A 19,050-nucleotide genomic window follows, 5' to 3' on the forward strand; every position below is an offset into this window, starting at 1 on the left:
GCAGCAATAATCCCCACGGACACGAGGTTGAAAGGAGCCAGCTCCAAGTTTTACAAGATGTTAATGTCGTTGTGAAATCTAAATATTGCTGGGTAATATTTGTTCCCTTAATGGATGGCCAGAATCTCCCCTGCCCTTCATGCATGAGTCCCAGGGATTTCAGGAGCTCAGGGGCAGCTCAGTGCCCAGTTCCTCACAGCACAGGAGTCTGCTGTGAGACAGAATTACAGATATTTTCAAGTCAAAAAGAAGAATACCTCACAGGCATCATGCTAAAGCTGCTAAAAAACCTGCATTTTGCATCACTTCAAAGTTTGGTATCTTTTATTTTAATCAGAACATTAAATTCTCCTTTTTCTTTTCCATCAATATTGCTGCAAGAACTTTTGGAAAGAGCAACCAACGATTCTGCTGCTTCTCCTGTCACTTCTTAACAGTTTCAAAACCCTCCACCCTCATATTCTGCCAAGTCAGTAGAACAATAATACACTCCCTGTCAAGGCTTAGCTTCACACAAAAACCTGGCATCATTTCAAGAACGATGGCCAGGTCCCAGAAATAGCAACTTTTATGAAAGTGAGTGTCTTGACTCAAACAATCACAGGAAGGTCAGTGTTAAAATAGCTTCTTAAACGAGGGGCAATCAATATGATGTCTAAGAAAAGGCAGCTAAGGTAAGACTCTCTGAGCTGCTGTGTTTTCATCTCAATTGAATCACATTTTTATTGTATTTTACTGGTTTCCTGTATTGTGGGATGAAATCACCCAGCACAATGCTGCTGAATAAATGGGGAATACTGTACCTGAACAAAAGGGAAACTAAAGGAAACTTGATTTTTTTTCTTCCCCAGTGTTTAGGAAACAGTAACCAACACAAATAATCTCTTTTCCACCCTGAAGAAGTGATGGTTAACCCAGTGTTTCTGCCTCAAGGTGGGCAGAGCTGTGTTGCCATCATTAACCTCTCAATTGCCACTGAGCCTGAACGCTGCCCTGATGGCCAAGTGACAGATTCAAATATATTTTAATAAAAGGCAACGTTTCCCCCTCCAAAACACCCTCTGAACTCTTCTCTGTCCATCCCTTCACACTGTGAGATGCTTGATGAATGTTGTGTTCTGTAATTTTTCTTTTTAACAAAAAGCAGTTTTCACACTGTTAACAGCACATGGCTAACTCCAATAGAAAATTCTCTCCTCCTTATTCACTAATTTCAGTTAATCAGCACCAAAACTGCAGTAATTTGCATCAGTTATTACAGCTCAACAGACACTTAAAGCTTAAATCTAAACTTTGTACCAGGACCCAACAGAATCATTGCTAAAAATTGATGGAAACTTTATGACAGGAGAAATTACAAAATACTCACCCCATCATAGAGAGAAATGGAACTCATGTGGTTCTTGGAAATGGAAATGCTGCCGTGGTGGGGATCACAGAACAGAATTCCATCAGAAAAGAAATACAGTTTGCCTAGAATTTGAAGGAAAAAGAACTGTATGAGGTATAAAGCAACATTTCAGCTTCTCATGGTGACTGTCTTGTCTTCCTGAGGAAGAAATCTATGTTCCTGCAGGATTCTGTTGTATTTAACAAGCAGTAAATTTGATATTTATTTTGCTTTTATTAAATAAAAATATTTATTTTATTTGGGATAATATTTACAACCATTCAGTCTTTACTGGATCTCATTACCAAGGGCAGGAATCATGACTGTGATTGCATCTGAGTTCATCTGACCCCACAGAACCACTTATCATAAATATTCTGAGGTATTTTTTTTAAATTAAAAGCAAACAAATTCCATCCTGCCAAATTTCAAACTTCCAGAACTACAAAATTGACAATACAAGAACTTAAGTAAAGACTGCATCCAAAACAATTGAAAATTTAAACATTGTAACAAACTGAAGTGCAAAAATGTTTAAGTGGAAAATTTAAACACTAAGTTTGAATTAAACTTAAAAAAATTAAAGTTGCCTTTTAAATTAAAATTTAATTTAATAATTAAAATTTTTGGAGCAACCTGGGCTAGTGGAAAGTGTCCCTGCCCATGGCAAGAGGTTGGGTCTAAATGTTCCTTAAGGTCCTTTCCAGCTCAAACTATTCCATGAATTTTATGCACCTTTTGCACTTCATAGTGCCAGACTACAGGGCTGCAACCTCAGCAGAGCCCAAATTTGAGCACAACAAACTGAGGAACAAAATCAGCTTCACTGTCACATGGCACCTAAAAAAATTTCATGTGCCTTGCAGTGTTTCATAATGTTCTTTATAGCACCTAACTCTCCAGCTCAAGAGTTGGTAAAACACTGAACTGCACAAATTTAAAAAAAAAAAATTAAAAATTAAAAAATAAAAAAAAAAAAATTAAGAAAATTAAAAAAGTTAATTGCTCCTTGGGGGCACACAGAGCCAGTTTTAACAAAGCCAAAAAAAAAAAAATCCAGTGTTCTCTAGTTATTTACTGAGTGAACAAGTGCCCACAGCACTGCATTGCAAAACAGCTGAACATCACACTCTGCATTAACCTCTTCTCTTTGAAATCTGATCAATTAGAGCAAAAGCAGCTGCCCTTATGTGAGGGTTGCTGTTTAATTGCCTTGCACATCATTATTTATCCTCCACACTCCAGGGCAAAGACAATAAAGCTGAAGGTTCTCCTCTAAAGACTGTCAGCACCAAGCACTTAATGTCAGATATTGAGCACCTCCTGCTGCACATCAGAACTGTGACAGTAACACCTTCTCTGGATAAAAAAAAAAATATATATATATATAGACTAGAAAAGTATTGTGCCTTAAAAAGAATCTATTAATTCAAGGCACAAGGAGGGAGGGAAATCTAACAGTCCTATCAAATTGTTTTCAATCTTATTCCTGGGATATTCATGTTGTTTAAGTTCTTGAAGGAAAAGGCACCAAAAAAAGAGGAATAATCCAAGAGTGCTGCCAGGGATCTTGTGTCAGAAAGCTGTAACTGGAATGGATCTGAGAAGGACCAAAATCAGGCATTTTTCTGTGCCACAGTGAGCAGCTGAGCTGACAAACTCTGAATTCCTTAAAGAAAATGACAGTGGCAGAAACCTGGAAGATGTCAGCTCCAGGAGGAGGCTTTGAGAGGAATATTTGCCTTCTCTTGCTGAGCTGGGAGCCCACAGCACTTCTGCAATGGCCAATCCTTCCAACCTCATGTTTGTAAGACACAGAAAAGGCAGAAAACATCTGGCAGCTCATCTGTCAAGGACAGGCTGTGCATGTTGGGAAGGTGAGCTGTGGGGAAAAGCCTCCTCCCACCTGCCAGGTCTCCAAAGCTCTGCAGGAATTCTCCTTCCAGGACACTCAGGCAGAGCTTGGGGACAAAAAAACAGACATGGAATTAAACACTAGAGAGTTGTGTTTAAGTTGAAGTTGGAAGTTTAAGATGATGGCACAGTTTGGCTCACCAGAGTGTGAATCCCAGAACCTCTCTCTCATGTTTAAAAACAAAACAAAAACCACAAAAACAAGAAAAAAACAAGCCAAAAACCAAAAAAAAAACCCAACCACATCTCACCTTCTGCAGGCATGGCCTGTGGGTTGCTGGAACAGATATAAACTCCATCACCCCCAGTGAGTAAAGTGCCCAGGAAAGATTTGTCCTCCTACACAGAAAAAAAGAAACAGCAACATCACAGACTGCATCAAGGACCAATCCCAGCAGGAACATTTTCTCCTGATTTTGCTCCAAGAGAAAATATTTTATTTTCAAACAGCATCAGTCAAGAACTTTGAAAAGAGTTTTATCCTGCATGGATAGAGAAGGAGCAGGGAAAGAGAGCAAGGCAAGAGGATAATTTTTAAAAGCCTTCCCCCCATTTTGGTTTTGCCAGCAGCTATGAAGTTACAAGTTATTGTCACAACCACAAGGCTGAGCTTTTTGTTTTTAGTTTGTCCATCTACTGAGCTAAAAGTATATTACATGAAAATAAATCTATTTATAATGAACATTCCTGGGAACCACAAATTGCACCACAAATGTGAAACTCATGTGATTTAAGAAGTTTCTAGATTCCAAACTCTTTTTTTTTTCCTAGTGCTTAGAGTGTTTTCCTTTAGACATTAGCATGCTAATTAAGTTAAAAGAAAGTTGCATCAAGTTTTAGGGGCTTTTGGAGACACATGAGCTCCATGAGTAATGTTTAGTGAGACTTCCATGAAATCATAGTTTTATTAGGACTCTTTTTGCTCTTGGGTTTTATGATTCTTTGAAATAAAGAAACCCTCAAACTTTTACACACAATATATTATTTTGTATGTCAAAGTTTGAAAAAGACAGGGCAGAACAGGCAAGTCTTGTAGAAGAGAAGTAACACACATAATAAAAAGAGAGTGTGGTAGTAGCTCAGGTTTTTCAAACACTGGTTCATCAAAGTGTAACTTCTTTAGTTTAACAAAAATATTTAATTTTACCTTCAATACTTGCTGTGCCTTTTCAGATAGTTTCACATCACTGTCTTCAACCTGCAGCCAGAAACAGCTTCCATTTGAATTGTGATTTATATAAATAAAGCAAGTCTAACATTAAATAAAAAGCATTAAATAAGTTTTGAGGCCAACAAGAACCTCAGGTACCACAGACAGAGAAAGCCCTGAGCCCAGAGAGTTTTAAAAACAATTTTGTGCTCTTAATACTGTGTTACCATGAGACCACAATAATTTCTTGCACCACATTCTCCCCATTCAATTGTTTTATAAAGTAAAATATTATATAGGTAGAAAACATGCAGTTTTATTTTTTTATTACTGTTCAAGCATGCATTGCCAAAGGGCACTGCCCAGCTTTGTCACATTCTTTGGAATTCTATCTCTCACACAGTGTAGTGCATCAGAAGTCTTGAATCAGACTTTGCTTTCTTTTGGGCTGATCTAAAATGCCCCACAATAAGCAGAGTTTTCAAAAGCCACACTGTGCACTTCAAAAACAACCAGATCTTTAAAAAGAGAAAAACCTGATGAGATGAAAATGAAAACGAAAACAAAAATGATAATGATAATAATAATAATATTAATTTAAAACTCCTGCTATGCATGGAACCATCAGCTTGTTTCCACTTAATTTTTCACTTATTGTCCAAATCTAAAAAACCAGGCCATGTTAATATTACAATATTGTGTTTCAATGCTCAGGTTCCAGATTTTCCCTCAGCCCAGCCCACTCCCAGATGGAGTTTTGCCCTGTGGATGAGCTGAACTGAGGCTCTGTGCTCTCACTCACCAGCCAGGAAGCAAATCTTGGGATAGCTGCAGTCAGGATAACGTGCCTGGAGTCTGGATGGATGCTGCCATCTGCAGGGAAGCCACGGGAAGCAAAGCAGTGCAATCAGGGAATTATTAAGGTTGGAAATCACCAAATCCAACCTCTGACCTAATATCACCATGGCCACTAAACTTATACCACCCTCACTCTTCAGAATGCCCTGTGTGTTACTGTTAAGACTTGAAATTGCTTTAGTAAATATGAACATCTTATTATTTTAAGGATTTCTGAGGGTTTAAATGAAGCTTTCACAGCAGAGTAACTCCCAGTCCTCTTGTGCTACAGAGCTCCAAAGAAATCCCGATTTATTCTGATCTTTCCATGGCTTCTTCCTTTGCTCTTAGTGTTCCAAACCCATGAGGGTAAGAGCAAAAACATCCACTGGAACTCCTTTGGCTCTCCCATGACAGCAAAGCCAACAGAAGGACAGGAATGGTGTTGAATTTCAGAATTTAATGCGCTCACCTTTTTCTTTGACCTGTATCTGTGATGTCAGGAAGGACTCTGAAAACACAACAGATCCCAAGCATCCTCTGCCTGTGAGCAGGTCTGGAATGTCAAACACCATCATGGATGCCTGCAGCCATCCAGCAGTTGGAGGGAAGAGAAAGCAGAACTTGAAATATTTCAATTGAAAAAGCAAAATTTGTATTCTTCAAACATCCTAAATCACTATTTCTATATTGTGGTTAAAGCCTGAGATCATAAATGTGTGTTAATGTTTTATTCTGAATTTTGACTTCTTGTTAAATCTGTTGCAGCATCTGAAATCTCTCTCATGTCTCCTCTTACACTTGTATTCACATAAAAATCTCAGAAAAATGAACACTTGAGCTCTATTTTCTAATTAAATAAATAAATATTATTATTTCTTACCGTTTTGATCAAACTCAGGCTGTCCTCGTTATCTAATGGAGTAATTCTAGAACAAAAATTATAATTAAATTTTTTAAATTACATCATCTTTCTGTGACTCCACAGCAGCCAAAAAAAAGCTGTCTTATTTTAATATAAACACTTATTTGTGCAGGTCATTTCAGTCAATTAGTGTGGGGATTAAATAAGCACAAGCTTGTGATGTCAACTAATTTAAAAGCATTTTTAAAAGGAAACTCTTAATGAGCTCATGCTGCTTCTACTCATTAACAGTTAATAAAAATTAGTCTGCCCAACTGCTTTTTATTCCTTTTAATGTTTTTAAGATTCCACAGAATTACAGATATGAAATCACTGAACTACTTCATACACAAAAGCATTTGAGCACAATTTGTGTGAAATAATCAAACACAAGGGTTTTTGCAGGAGTTCCAAGAGGAGAAAAATTTATTTCTTGGTGTATGTAAAGCACTAATTAATAACAAAAAGTTGTAAGATAGTGATACAAACCTGCCATGGTTGTTCACAGCCTGGATTTGAAAAGCGATTTTGGAGCTGTGGGATAGAAATTGTACAGGTGAAATGTGTGGTTTAGATTTTTATATGGAGAAAAATAAGCAGGAGTAGACTTAAAGCTAAAGAAGTGATTAAGAAAACTGGAAAAAGGAATCATTATAATGATTTTTAAAGGCTGAATGCATTATGAAGTCTTGAAATCTGGCAGTTAGGCAAGCTCAGTTTAAAATTAATATTTTGCAGTTTATAACTGATATTTTTTCCCCCAAAGAAGCCAAATGAGCAACACTGGAAATACACACCGTAAAGCAGATTTCAGCTGTGCTAAGCCAAGGGTGTCCAACACAGACAGCAGCACCTGCTCTGCCACCTCCTTTGCCTGAAAAAAGGAAATAAAAATTAAAACATCCTTTCCCATCCTTCCAAATCCCAGCAGCTCCAGGAGCACCCTAAGACCAACAAGAGACACTGAACAGTAACACACTGATGCACCAGGCTAAAATTTGTTCTTTCACAGATCTCATTTGCCTTACTATGAGGTCAGGAAAATTCATGAGAAGATGGAAAACCAACTGGAGATCGGTAAAATTAGACACACTCTGAAATCTCTTTTATTTTATTTTATTTTTAAACAGAATTCAGAGCCTGCTTGGAGGCCAGGGTATGAACCTTGTGTCATTCCATTGAGCCAAACACGGGAATTCTTTTGGTTTTCTTTTTGGTTTGCACGTAAATCTCACACTGCAAGCAATCCAAATCAACAATTACAGAGAGAGAACAATTAAATTTCATTTAGCAACTTCATTTACCTTGGATTCAGTGGAAGTTTTAGCATAGCACTCAATGCCAGCAAGCACAGCCTCTACAACAGCAGAATATATTTGCGACAACAGCGTACTGAAGAGAAATACAAACACAACATTTACTGGACAGGCAGAGTTTTCTTCCTCCTCTCTTTAAAGGAGCAGTTTTTCCTCTCATTGCACAACTCCCTTAATAATAAGGAAGGGGTTCTTTTTGGAATAAGTGAAGTAGTTTTATAGTTAAGCTTCCTGTTTAAGAAAATTAAATTAGAGCGAGGAAATTGCTCAAATTACAGGATATTTTGGGGAAATAACTCTTGATATATTTATATCTGGTGCTTTTGCTGATCAGGAATAAAAAATCTGTTTTACTGCTGCCTTTTGCTGCAGGTGGGTTTAGGAATCACATCCTAAATGCAGGGCCTGGAGTGACAGAGGGAATGGCTTCACATTGACAGCGGGGAGGGACAGATGGGATCCTGGCAGGGAATTGTTCCCTGAGAGGCTGGGGAGGCCATGGGATGGAATTCCCAGAGAAGCTCTGGCTGCCCCTGGACCCCTGGAAGTGTCCAAGGCCACTTGGAAGTGTCCAAGGGCTTGCAGCCACACAGGACAGTGGAAGGTGTCCCTGCTGTACCTCCCTCTCCTGGCAGAATATTAGAACGAGATGATCTTTAAAGATCTCTTCCAACCCAAACCATTCCACAATTCCATGAAATCTCCATCCCAGCTTAGTCCAATTCCCTTCTTAAAAGGAGACTGAAAAAATGGTACAGAAATAAACCAAAGTCAGGTGAAGCCAGGAGTGACTTTCAGCTATTGACACATTTACAGCTCCAGAACCACTGAGGGAAAAACCCACGTGTGCCCAACCAAGGAACACCAGCCTCTGTTTTCCTGCTAAATCACAACCAAAAGATGAGCAGACCAATAAAATTACTCCCTAATTTTTACATTTTCTCATCACTCCACTGCCAATATTGAGGGAGGGAAGAGGGGGGAGGAAAGAGAAGGATACAGCATTTGAGGCAAATGCAAAGCATTCCTGAAGGATGGAAAAAAAGCATCCAAAGATCCCAAACATGGAGGAACCCCAAAATGCAGCAAAGCTTGTCTTGGATCATCCTCAACAGCAGCAAGTGATTTTAAAATTCAGCTTTCTCAGTATTTTTTCAGGTTTCTGGATTGTAATTTCCTGTGCTTTCATATGCACTTAGCATGATTTCACTGCACCCAGTAAAGCAATGTAATTCCTTTATATTGTAATTCTTCCAGGCTTTGTAACCATTCCTGTTTTCCCTCAAATTTACAGATATATTTGCAAGAAAACACCTCAGCGAGGTGTCCTTTGTCTTATTCTTCTTCCCATTTTAACATTTTAAAGCTAACAGTGAAAAAAAAAAAAAAGCAGCACAGGATTTGTGTTGCTTTTGAAATATTTTCTTAAAATAAAAATAAACCAAAAAACTTTATTCCAGTTTGTCATTCAATTTACAGAGTTAGTTTATGCACTCCAGGAATGAATAGTGTTCAGAAAATACTTTTTATTTCACTTTTTATAAAATATTGACAACTGTAAGAAGCAGGACAAAACTGCAAACTGAGCTGAAAATCATGAGTTTGTCAAAAAAAGCCAATTATACTACTGTTATTGAAATTAGGTTATTTGAACCAATACAGGGATGCTTCCAACAAAAAGATATTATTTTTACATTACTGCTTTTATCAACCCTGCTTTGTTCAGAGCTTCTCTACTCATCTTGATTAAAATGCATTCAGTACAAAGGATTTTTGAAGGAGAACAAAAAATATTTTAGCAGTACATAAATGCAACCTGTTGGAGTTCAGTTTTCTTTAAAAAAAGGAAAATCTGCTGCTCAGTGCAGTAAATCCATTGTTATGTCTCACAATTATCAAGAGTCAGCAGTATTTAGTGTGACAGTACTGACACATCTTTAATATTGTCAGTATCTTGCTACCAGGTCATGAAGCTTTGCAGAAGCAAAAACAGGCTCCTAAAATGATCCCAACTAATAAGGAGGACAAAAATCTCTAAGGAAAAGTCTGGTTTATGGAGAGAGAGAGCAAAGATTTTCTACTGTGTTCTCCAAGCTGGACAGGGTTCTACAACATGCACAGGAAGTGGAATCAACATGGATAAACAAATGGGATTTTGAGAAGGTTAAAATGTGCAGAAGCTTTGCAGCTTCCCAAATTTTAGGAAAGATTAAGTTGGATTTAACTTGAACACAGTGAGTTTCTTCACAAGTTTGAGTGTTCCCTGTTGGCATTTTCACTGAGCATCAGAAATCTTCCACATTGTTAATGAAACTGGTCCAAAAATTACTTTTTCTTCTATCTGTGGAAGATGCTACAATGTGAGAGACTTTTTCCCCTTGGTTCACATGAAGTATCTTCCAAAATTATTCAAATAAGTGTTAATATTATTTTTTTACTACAATTTGAGCAAAATTTATTAATATTTCCATTCCTAACAACTCATATACCCACTGAAACTCCCCACAAGCATTTTGCCTTTGCAAACCTGTCCCATGCACATTATTCTGAATAAAAATGTCCCTGCAAATGCCAACAGCCACTAAAAGCAGGTTTCACCTACTGCCACGAGGTAGAAAAAGAGAAGAGTTAAGGAATAATATAAAAAAAATTGGCAGCTTACACTTGCTCAGCTTGCTTGTGCATCTCATTGTCATTTCCTGTATTAGAACAAAAATAATAAAATAAAAATAATAATAATAATAATAAAAGGTTTGGTTTATGCACTCTGAGAACATTTCTGCTGCACATTTTACATGGAATTTATCCAGTATTTTATGCTACTAGGGCAAACACAGGCTGTAATTCCAATTCTCCAGCCATCCTCTCTTCAGCTTTTCTGAGCCCAGCATATATATATCTATATAAAATTCATATAATATCTATTTTATATAATATATTAAATCTTTATTATTATATATTATTCATATATATATATTTCAAGATAACCCTAAGGACTGACTTCATCCATGGACTCTTCCAGCCATTTAAACTATACAAGAAAATGGTTTTTAAAAATTTTACATGGCTTGTTTTTATCAATACAGCTACTGTAACTCATTATACTGAGGATAAAAGATAGAAGTGAAGTAATTTTTTTTCATCCTTATAAAAATCCTCAGTTACTTGACAAGTCTCAGTTTGAATTACTATATTTTGGAGACTTTTCTATAAATCCATATAGAACATGGACTCCAATATTCGTTTCATACTTTAAAAGGGTCTGCACACTGAGATCTGACAGATTTCATATTCAAAACTCAGATCTGACAGATTTTACCCACAAAATCTGCAATGATTTCATGCACTGGCTACAGAATCTACCACTTAAAAAGGAAGGAAAGCCTTTAATTGCTACAAATTTTCATGGAATCAGAGGCAATAACTGCCTTGGTGTATTTAATGCACTTACCCAGGAAAGGAATGTGAGTGGCTCCAAAAAAATAGGTCCTTGAACAAGCCAGAGGTCCCTTTGGAGACACACACTGCACTACCTAGCAGTCAGTATTAATGAGATACAAAAGACATCAGTAAAGCAAATTGGTGCAATAATTAACAATTAACTACGTTTCCCTTAAGTCTTCTAAGCACTGACAGACTACAGAAGTTTACAACACAGAACTGGATTGTGAAAAAGCAACTTACGTTTTCAAAGGTCTATTTCACTTTTGACTTGACCTGAATGGTTGAAAGACTTTGGAAAGGAGATGAGCTCTGACTTGTGTTTTCAATTTCCTATGTCAACTGCTCTTTTCATGAAGAGGAAAGTGTGTCAGGTTCCCATAACTAGGCTGGCACTTGGTCTTATTTACTATTTTCATGACACCCTATTAAAACAGTATCACCTGTACCTGTAAATAAACCACCTTTTTTAAGAACAGCATCAGAATCTGAGGACAACAGATGGAGCAAGTACATCACAATAACACGGTACTTGCATTTTCAAAGGTATCAAATGGCATCTTATTGTTAACAAGGGAAGGAAAGACAGAATTGAAAGTGTTTTCACAGAAATAGAGTTAAAAGCGGCAAATGGAGGATGAGATTTCACCAAGATGCAAAACCACTCTTTTCTCAGGCTCTGCACACGTGATTTGTGCCCAGAGGCCCCACATCCATCCATCCCTGAGGCAGCTGCACATGAAATGCTGACGATCTCATCAACTCATGGCCTCACGCATGCTCTCACTCCAGCATGGCCACATCCACCTGCTCAGGGCTCACACCACTCCCAGAGCCCCTGGAGGCAGCAGGGAGCTCTCTCCACACTCTACCTCTCTCCTCCTTCGCTGCCAAGTTGCCTTCTGGAGCCACCCAGGCCCTCCAGCCAGAGGATCCCAAATCCCTGGGGTGGCCTGCCCAGGCACGGCCCCTGCGCCGCAGACGGACCTCAGCACATGTTTAACATCCCAGCTTTTACTGGGAAATGGAAACAGGTGAATCATGCTTAACATCCCACCTTTACTGGGAAATGGAAACAAGTTCATCATGTTTAACATCCCAACTTTCACTTGGAAAAGGAAACAAATTCATCATGCTTAACATCCCAGCTTTTACTGGGAAAAGGAAACAAGTCAATCACGATTAACATCCCACCTTTACTGGGAAATGGAAACAAGTTCATCATGTTTAACATCCCAACTTTCACTTGGAAAAGGAAACAAATTCATCATGCTTAACATCCCAGCTTTTACTGGGAAAAGGAAACAAGTTAATCATGTTTAACTACCCAGCTTTTACTTGGACATGGAAACAAGTCAATCACATTTAACTACCCAGCTTTTACTGGGAAATAGAAACAAGTTAATCACGTTTAACTACCCAGCTTTTACTGGGAAATGGAAACAAGTTAATCATGTTTAACTACCCAGCTTTTACTGGGAAATGGAAACAAGTTAAGCTTTGCAACTTCATCAAAACAGTCCTGGAATTTTATGAAAGGTTTTTCAGAGTTTTGTCAATAGTTGTTGAAGTACACACTGGAATTTGGATATAGGTTTATTCACAAAGGTGTTATAAAAAAAAAAAAAGTGGCTTTTTGTTTCTTTTTTAAGAAATGGCTAAACAAATGTGATTAAAATAGAATATGTGTGTAACAGTTAAGTGTATCACAGAAGGTTTTCACTTTGTGGTCAGGACACAAACAGCATTTCCCACTCCACCACTCACTTACAGCAGAAGTTCTCTTTTTCCAGAGAATAAATTATTTTAACTCATTCAGCAGTCCCTGATTAAGAATCCAGTATGGCTCCACTTGGCAAGAGCAAGAAAAATCACATTTGTTCCTTAACCTGATGGATTGCTAAGGTGCTTTATGTTAAGAAGAATTAGGCATTTAACTCATGAAAGACAAGCACAGAAAATATACAAAGAAAAAGAGAATATACCCCAAAATCTCAGATAACTTCTCCAAAGCCTTACCATATGCTTGGCAGTGCTTCCACCAAGGCCAGTGTTTCGGACCAGATGTCCTTCAGATGGAAAATTAAAGTTCCCAGTGTTCAAGTTTTCCTTTGTGGAGTGGCTGCCAAACAGGACAAAGGGCTGGCGGCTCGGGCTGAGGAGGAGACAGGGAATCACCACCAAAATACTTGCAGGAAGTTTACAACCAACAAATGAAATCAAAAGCTTTCAGCTGCTGAATTTCTCATTGTAATAATAAAAAATTACTAAAGCTGCACAAAGCTTCACAGTGAAATGAGCAAGTTCAAAAGAAAAAATCTACTTGCTTTAAAAAAGATGATGATTTCTTTCAAATACAATGGACTTATCTCAAGGTTGTTCCCAATGCTCTTAGAAGATTCTTTTATCTTAAACTGCCTTGAAAATCTGCTTAGTTTAAAATTCACCATCTTGAAAAGCCCTGAAATGACTGTGTTGAAAACAAACAAAACTATTTTGGGTTTAGTTCTGGCTTTGGGCCCAAGACTCAGCTGGAGAGGTCAAGGATTTTCTTTTCCTTAATGCAATGCAAACACCAGAGGATGGTGCCAGCAATAAAGGGCATTGAACTCCACCTGTTTACTCCAAACAGAGGAGAATGTGCAGAATGATTGAATTATCTAAACAAACCTTGATTAGCTCACAGCAGCAGAAGGTGGATTTTGCAACAGAACCCTCAGCTAAACAACAGCTTTTGGTTAAAACTTTCTCACAGAATCACAGGATGGTTTGGGTTGGAAGGAACCTTACATCATCTCAGTCCAACCCCTGCCATGGGCAGGGACACCTTCCACTAGCCCAGTTTGTTCCAAGCCCCATCCAACCTTTTCCAGGGATGGAACAAGGAAGGAACTGATCATAATGCACAAAATTTCATGGTACAGGTAAGAACCACAGCATTAAACCCTGGCAAAATTCAGCTTATCCTCCCAGGACATGAAAGAACTTTGTGCAGGCTTTTTTAAATATGAGATTTGATCTACTGAGGTGATACCAAAAAGAGGTTTTAATGTTATGGCATGAGGGATATGGAAATAAAATATTGAGGTAGTAGTTGCACCAGATGGAGTAATGAGTAATAATAATAATAGTAATAATGATTAATAATTACCTGTTATCTGTTATATGGCTTGAGATCATACCATGGCTGAAATAACTTCTGAAGGGCTGTGAAGAGTTGAAAACAAAAATTATTAAGAAGTACATGGATAGAAGTGTGAAATATCCTCTCATTAATTAAACCTCAATTATCCTTCTCAGAGAAAACTCCTCAACCCTCAGAAAATACTTCCAACCTCCACAAACAAACCCAAACATCACTAAGTCTCTCATATCATTAAATCATTGAATGATTTAGGTTGGGAGGGACCTTAAAGCCCATTTAGTTTCAAACCCCTTCCACCATCCCAGAGAAAGCAACAAAATGCTTTTAAAAAGCAACAGAATGCATCAAAAAAGCAACAAAATTAATCAAAAAAGCAACAAAATGCATCAAAAAAGCAACAAAATGAATCAAAAAAGCAACAGCCACCCCCAGAAATGCTGGGCTGTTTTCTCCCATGCTCTGTGTTACCCCTCAGTTTTGTTTGAGGTTTGAGATGTGCAAATTCAACTTGTTAAGCCCTGCACATAGCAGATTCCATCCAAATGCAAGTTAATCTACCTACAAATATCTCCTGTGCAGATATAAATTGAATTATCAGTGAGCAAACACTTGACTGAATTACCCCTGCAGTCCTAAGCCATCATACCACGGATTTTTAAGGTGGGTGGTGACTTTAAAAAAAATCCAAACTATGTGTTTTTACCCCTCAAACATGAAAAGTGAGATGGGATAGGGGAAAAAAAAAACCAAATTAATGCTGAATAATTATTTCTTCTGCATTGATACTTGAGGATTGCTGAAGCAGGCCTACCTCCCCAGCCTGAGATTCTGAGAGTTCCAGAATGAAGGGAATTTCAGTGTCAAAATTAGCAAAAAAGTTGGTCCATTGGTGTTCAAAAATCATTAAATCCTAGAAGGAAAATATTTGACATTACTTCCCAAGACAAGAGAAATGAAGGCAAAGTGACATTTCACTGGAATACAGACTGCCCAATGAAACAATAAGCATAGGAAAATAAATATATTTTAGAAGATAAGGACATTCTGCTGGATTTCAGGGTGTCTTTTTGTGGGTGTGTGGTTTAAGTTTATTGTTTTCAGAAAATTTAATTCAACTTAACAACAACTTTCAGGTTTAAAACTTCAAATTATAATAAATAGGTTTGCTCAGAGTGTAGGGCAAATCCCAAACATTAATCTCACTTCCACACAGAAAGGAGAAGTGAAATATCAGAGAGTGATTACTTAGACTGAGAGCCTTGTAAAAACTCTATGATATTTTCATTTTCCTTACAGCAGTTGACTGAATAACCAAATGGTATGAACTACCAATATTTTATTAATAAAGGATAATTACTGCTGAATTTTGCTGAATTTTATACATATTAAATTGCTATCAAGCTAGAAACAGATTATAAATTAATATATACCAAGAATTATAAAACACATTTACTATTAAAGTATAAATACTAATAAATTGTAAATTATAATTACAAATGCTAATATTTATACAATGCTTTCTCCTCTAGCACTGAGATCAGGGCATGGCATTAATGTGAGAATCCCTTCCCTCTTTTGTATTTCCCAAAGCACCAAGGCAGCCACTGAGTGTCACTGTTCCCCACTTAAAGGAGCTACAAAAATCTGAAAAATGTTTTTTTTTTACTCCTGGAAGAATGGTTGTGTGTTAAAGGGGATTTTTTTAACCCTCTTTTCTGCAAAAGGAGGATTAACACACAAAACCACAGCAACTTCATGTATTTTGTACATGGTTTAATGACATGAAGGAAAGTTTTTAGGAGATTTACAGACAAAGCAATAAATTCAAGGAAAGCAAGACAAGTTATTTTACTGTTTTGCAGAGTTTGTAGTAGATTTAAGGAATGGGAGGAGACCCTGCAAGCAACAGCAGGCAGAGCCTGTAAATTAAGACCATAAACTCAATTAAAACCAAACCAAACCAAACTTTTTTTCTGTGGTTACACCAAGCAGGAGCTGAGGCAGAACATTTCACCTGCATTACCTCAAAAAGCAAATCCTCCAAGGACACAGGATCCATTTTGCTGTAGGTCTTCCATAAATCAGCACTGACATCCATTAACTGAAAGAGATTTTCAACACATTTCTGTGAAAAACACCACAAGGAAGGCCACAGATCCAGGTTTAAGATGAGACAGAATTGGGGAACATTACCCTGTCTAACAGTGCTCCTTAACTCTGATTTCACAAATATTTCCACTCTCATTTGACAAATATTTTCACTCTGTTACAAAAGACCTGACCAGTGAGGGTCTGAACTCTGGGCAAAGCTTTCTCTGCATCCTCCAAACAAATCATTTCACAATATTTTTCAATTTAATAGCAAAGAACTGCATGAGCTGGTGCAGGCAAAAGGGCAAGATGAGTTTTCTAAGACAGCCAAGAGCCAATTCCAGGGTTACTCCTCCTGAGCATCAGCCAATACTTGCTCCAAGCTGATGTAAATTTTGGCTAAGACAGTTTAACTTTGCAATACTTTCTTCCAAGTGGGAGGATGATGCATATGGAGAACAATACTTAAAAATATATTCTTAAGGGACACTGGTATCTGAATGATTCTGCATTTACAGGGCTCCCCATCACCCACACTCAGTTAAAAATGCAACACTGGCTGGAATTTTCTTAACCCACTGCTTTACAGTTATTCCAGGTACTCATGCAAGAATGATTTCCCAGGCCTCACTTCCATTCCTATGATCACAGGAAATTTTCTAAATTACAGCATCATGAACAATTCTGATTTCTCCAGTAAAAGAGCAACTGCCTTTAAAAGACTGGGAAAAATCCTGAATTATCATCCTTCAATTATATTCCAAGAGAACACACAGCACAGGGAAAATCTCAGAGGGAAAGTCTGAGCTAAAAATGCACCAAAAACCTCCCCTTTTAACAATGGCAGAAGAACTAATTTATAGAAGATTTACAGTGATCCCAAATGCACTTCCAGCCTGGTTTCCTCCCCCCTCAGTGACACAGAACCACACAAACACGTACAAAGTTAAGAATGCCACTTCTAATTTGAAATCCCCTCATGATTTCAAGAAGGAAGCAAACAAGAACTCCAGCTGGAGCTGGCTGGACTGCCAGAGCCAACATGATTGCTCTCAAAAAAGGAGTCCAAGAATTTTCCCTGCTCCTTTTGAAGCATTCCAGGAGTGCTTGGGGACAGTATCAGCTCCCTGGATCACACAGGAGAGGTTCTCTCTGTGCCACCCTGTCTGAACATTTTTTTCAGAGCCTCTACAGATTTGTGAAATGAACTGGGGTAATGAAAGGGCAGCTAAAGACTCAAACAATTCCTGAATTGCCAGTGAAATTTTCATTGATTCATTTCAGGCATCAGGAAGGGTGATTGACTGCCCTCCCCAAAGATCTGTTTGCACTCTGTGTTTAATGCTTTGGGCAGTGATGGAATGAAAAAAACCCTGAAGAAAGCTTAAAATTTTCCACCCAGTGGAAAGAGAACAGTGCTCAGAAAGGCACAGGAACTCACAGAGAATATTTCTGAGCAAGCATGTACAATTATAGATATGATGAGACTTTTAAAATGGCACTATTAATTCTCTGGAGGTTTTCCAGCTATCAGGAGTCAGACAAAAGCCCATTGTGGCTGTAAAAATGGAGGAGTGATAAGAAAAATGGAACATCTGCATTCTGTGGCAGAGATTCAAAAAATGAAAGCAAAGAAGCTTTAAATAAGCACAGAAATGCAAAGCTGTCATCTGAAAATGCTGCTCAGAGCATAATTAATAAATGGGCAAATCAGTGACACAAGCTGCTCAGAGTGGAACAGCAAATCATTATTAAATACAGCAGCAATTAAATCCTGACTGTTGCCCTAGTGAGCAGGGTATGATGACCCATGAATATACAATGTCAGGGAGAGAAGGGGATGCAACTCTTCAGTGAAAACCAGTGACCCAAGAATAGTCTTTTCTTATTTTCTGAGCTCATCTCAAGGTGTTTGTCACTAACCAGCTCCTCCTGCTCTGCTCTTGAAGATCTAGAACCTGTCTAAAAAATTAGGGGTAAAAAAATCCACCTGGGGCTATAAAAATTGGTTATTGGTAGAGGCAGCTCTAGAGGGAAGGGGAAGGGAAAGGGGAAAGGAAAGGGGAAAGGGGAAAGGGGAAAGGGGAAAGGGTGAAAAAGTGAAAAAGAAAGGGAAAAGGAAAGGGAAAAGGAAAGGGAAAAAGTGAAAAAAGAAAGGGAAAAAGGAAAAAAGGGGAAAAAGAAAAAAGGAAAGGGAAAAAGGAAAAGGGAAAAAGGAAAAGGGAAAAAGGAAAAGGGAAAAAGGAAAAGGGAAAAAGGAAAAGGGAAAAAGGAAAAGGGAAAGAAGGGAAAGAGGAAAGGGAAGTTCTAAATCACAGCAGAGGCCTGGGGAGATTGTTCAAATAATGGTTTATGCAGGAAAAAGTGCTGTGTAGCCAGAACAGAACCTCAGCCATGCCACAGGCTCTCCATCCTGCCACAGTTTTACAAGATCCCAAAAACCTCCAGCCAACTGAGCAGCTCGCTTGAGCAGTGAGTCAGGACTACATCATCTCCAAAAGTGCTTTCCAAACAAATTAATTTCCTGAGTAAGTTCTGCTTCAGGAAGGGAATGACCAAGGGAAGCACTCACTTCGTATTTCATGGTGAAGAAGCCGTCGCCCCCGATCCCCTCGAGCGCGAAGGCCTGGACGATCGGCCACTTCTCCACGATGAACATGTCAAATATCTGCAGGTGGCCTGAAATGCAAGCACAGCAACATTCCCTCACAAATCCTGCCATTTCAGCTCTCTCTGAGTCCTTGGGATTCACAGATTCAGTTGTACAAAAATTCCATTTTTGTACAACCGAAAATCTTGAAGCGAAAAATATTTTTCATGCAGACGGCAATTTTAGAAGCTCCTCTATGCCCTAAATTTTTG

At 38.2% G+C, this 19,050-nt stretch overlaps 1 protein-coding gene across 1 annotated transcript in view; it reads right to left on the reverse strand.

Annotated features, from left to right (window-relative positions):
* Positions 1 to 19,050, reverse strand: part of DNAAF9 (dynein axonemal assembly factor 9) — a 66,625-nt gene that overhangs the window by 24,236 nt on the left and 23,339 nt on the right. Inside the window, exons 6-21 of the mRNA XM_041403013.1 lie at positions 18,761 to 18,867; positions 16,121 to 16,198; positions 14,909 to 15,007; positions 14,104 to 14,159; positions 12,972 to 13,107; positions 10,963 to 11,044; positions 10,174 to 10,210; positions 7,500 to 7,587; positions 6,993 to 7,069; positions 6,685 to 6,729; positions 6,175 to 6,220; positions 5,764 to 5,875; positions 5,257 to 5,327; positions 4,452 to 4,502; positions 3,556 to 3,643; positions 1,370 to 1,473 (exon numbers count right to left, since the gene is read on the reverse strand). Of these exons, the coding sequence (XP_041258947.1) occupies positions 1,370 to 1,473; positions 3,556 to 3,643; positions 4,452 to 4,502; positions 5,257 to 5,327; positions 5,764 to 5,875; positions 6,175 to 6,220; positions 6,685 to 6,729; positions 6,993 to 7,069; positions 7,500 to 7,587; positions 10,174 to 10,210; positions 10,963 to 11,044; positions 12,972 to 13,107; positions 14,104 to 14,159; positions 14,909 to 15,007; positions 16,121 to 16,198; positions 18,761 to 18,867 (1,277 nt within the window). The remainder of the gene's footprint in view (positions 1 to 1,369; positions 1,474 to 3,555; positions 3,644 to 4,451; positions 4,503 to 5,256; positions 5,328 to 5,763; positions 5,876 to 6,174; positions 6,221 to 6,684; positions 6,730 to 6,992; positions 7,070 to 7,499; positions 7,588 to 10,173; positions 10,211 to 10,962; positions 11,045 to 12,971; positions 13,108 to 14,103; positions 14,160 to 14,908; positions 15,008 to 16,120; positions 16,199 to 18,760; positions 18,868 to 19,050) is intronic.

This window comes from Onychostruthus taczanowskii, unplaced genomic scaffold (genome assembly GCF_017590055.1).
Source record: "Onychostruthus taczanowskii isolate IOZ18803 unplaced genomic scaffold, ASM1759005v1 scaffold2, whole genome shotgun sequence".
Taxonomy (NCBI): Eukaryota; Metazoa; Chordata; class Aves; order Passeriformes; family Passeridae; genus Onychostruthus; species Onychostruthus taczanowskii.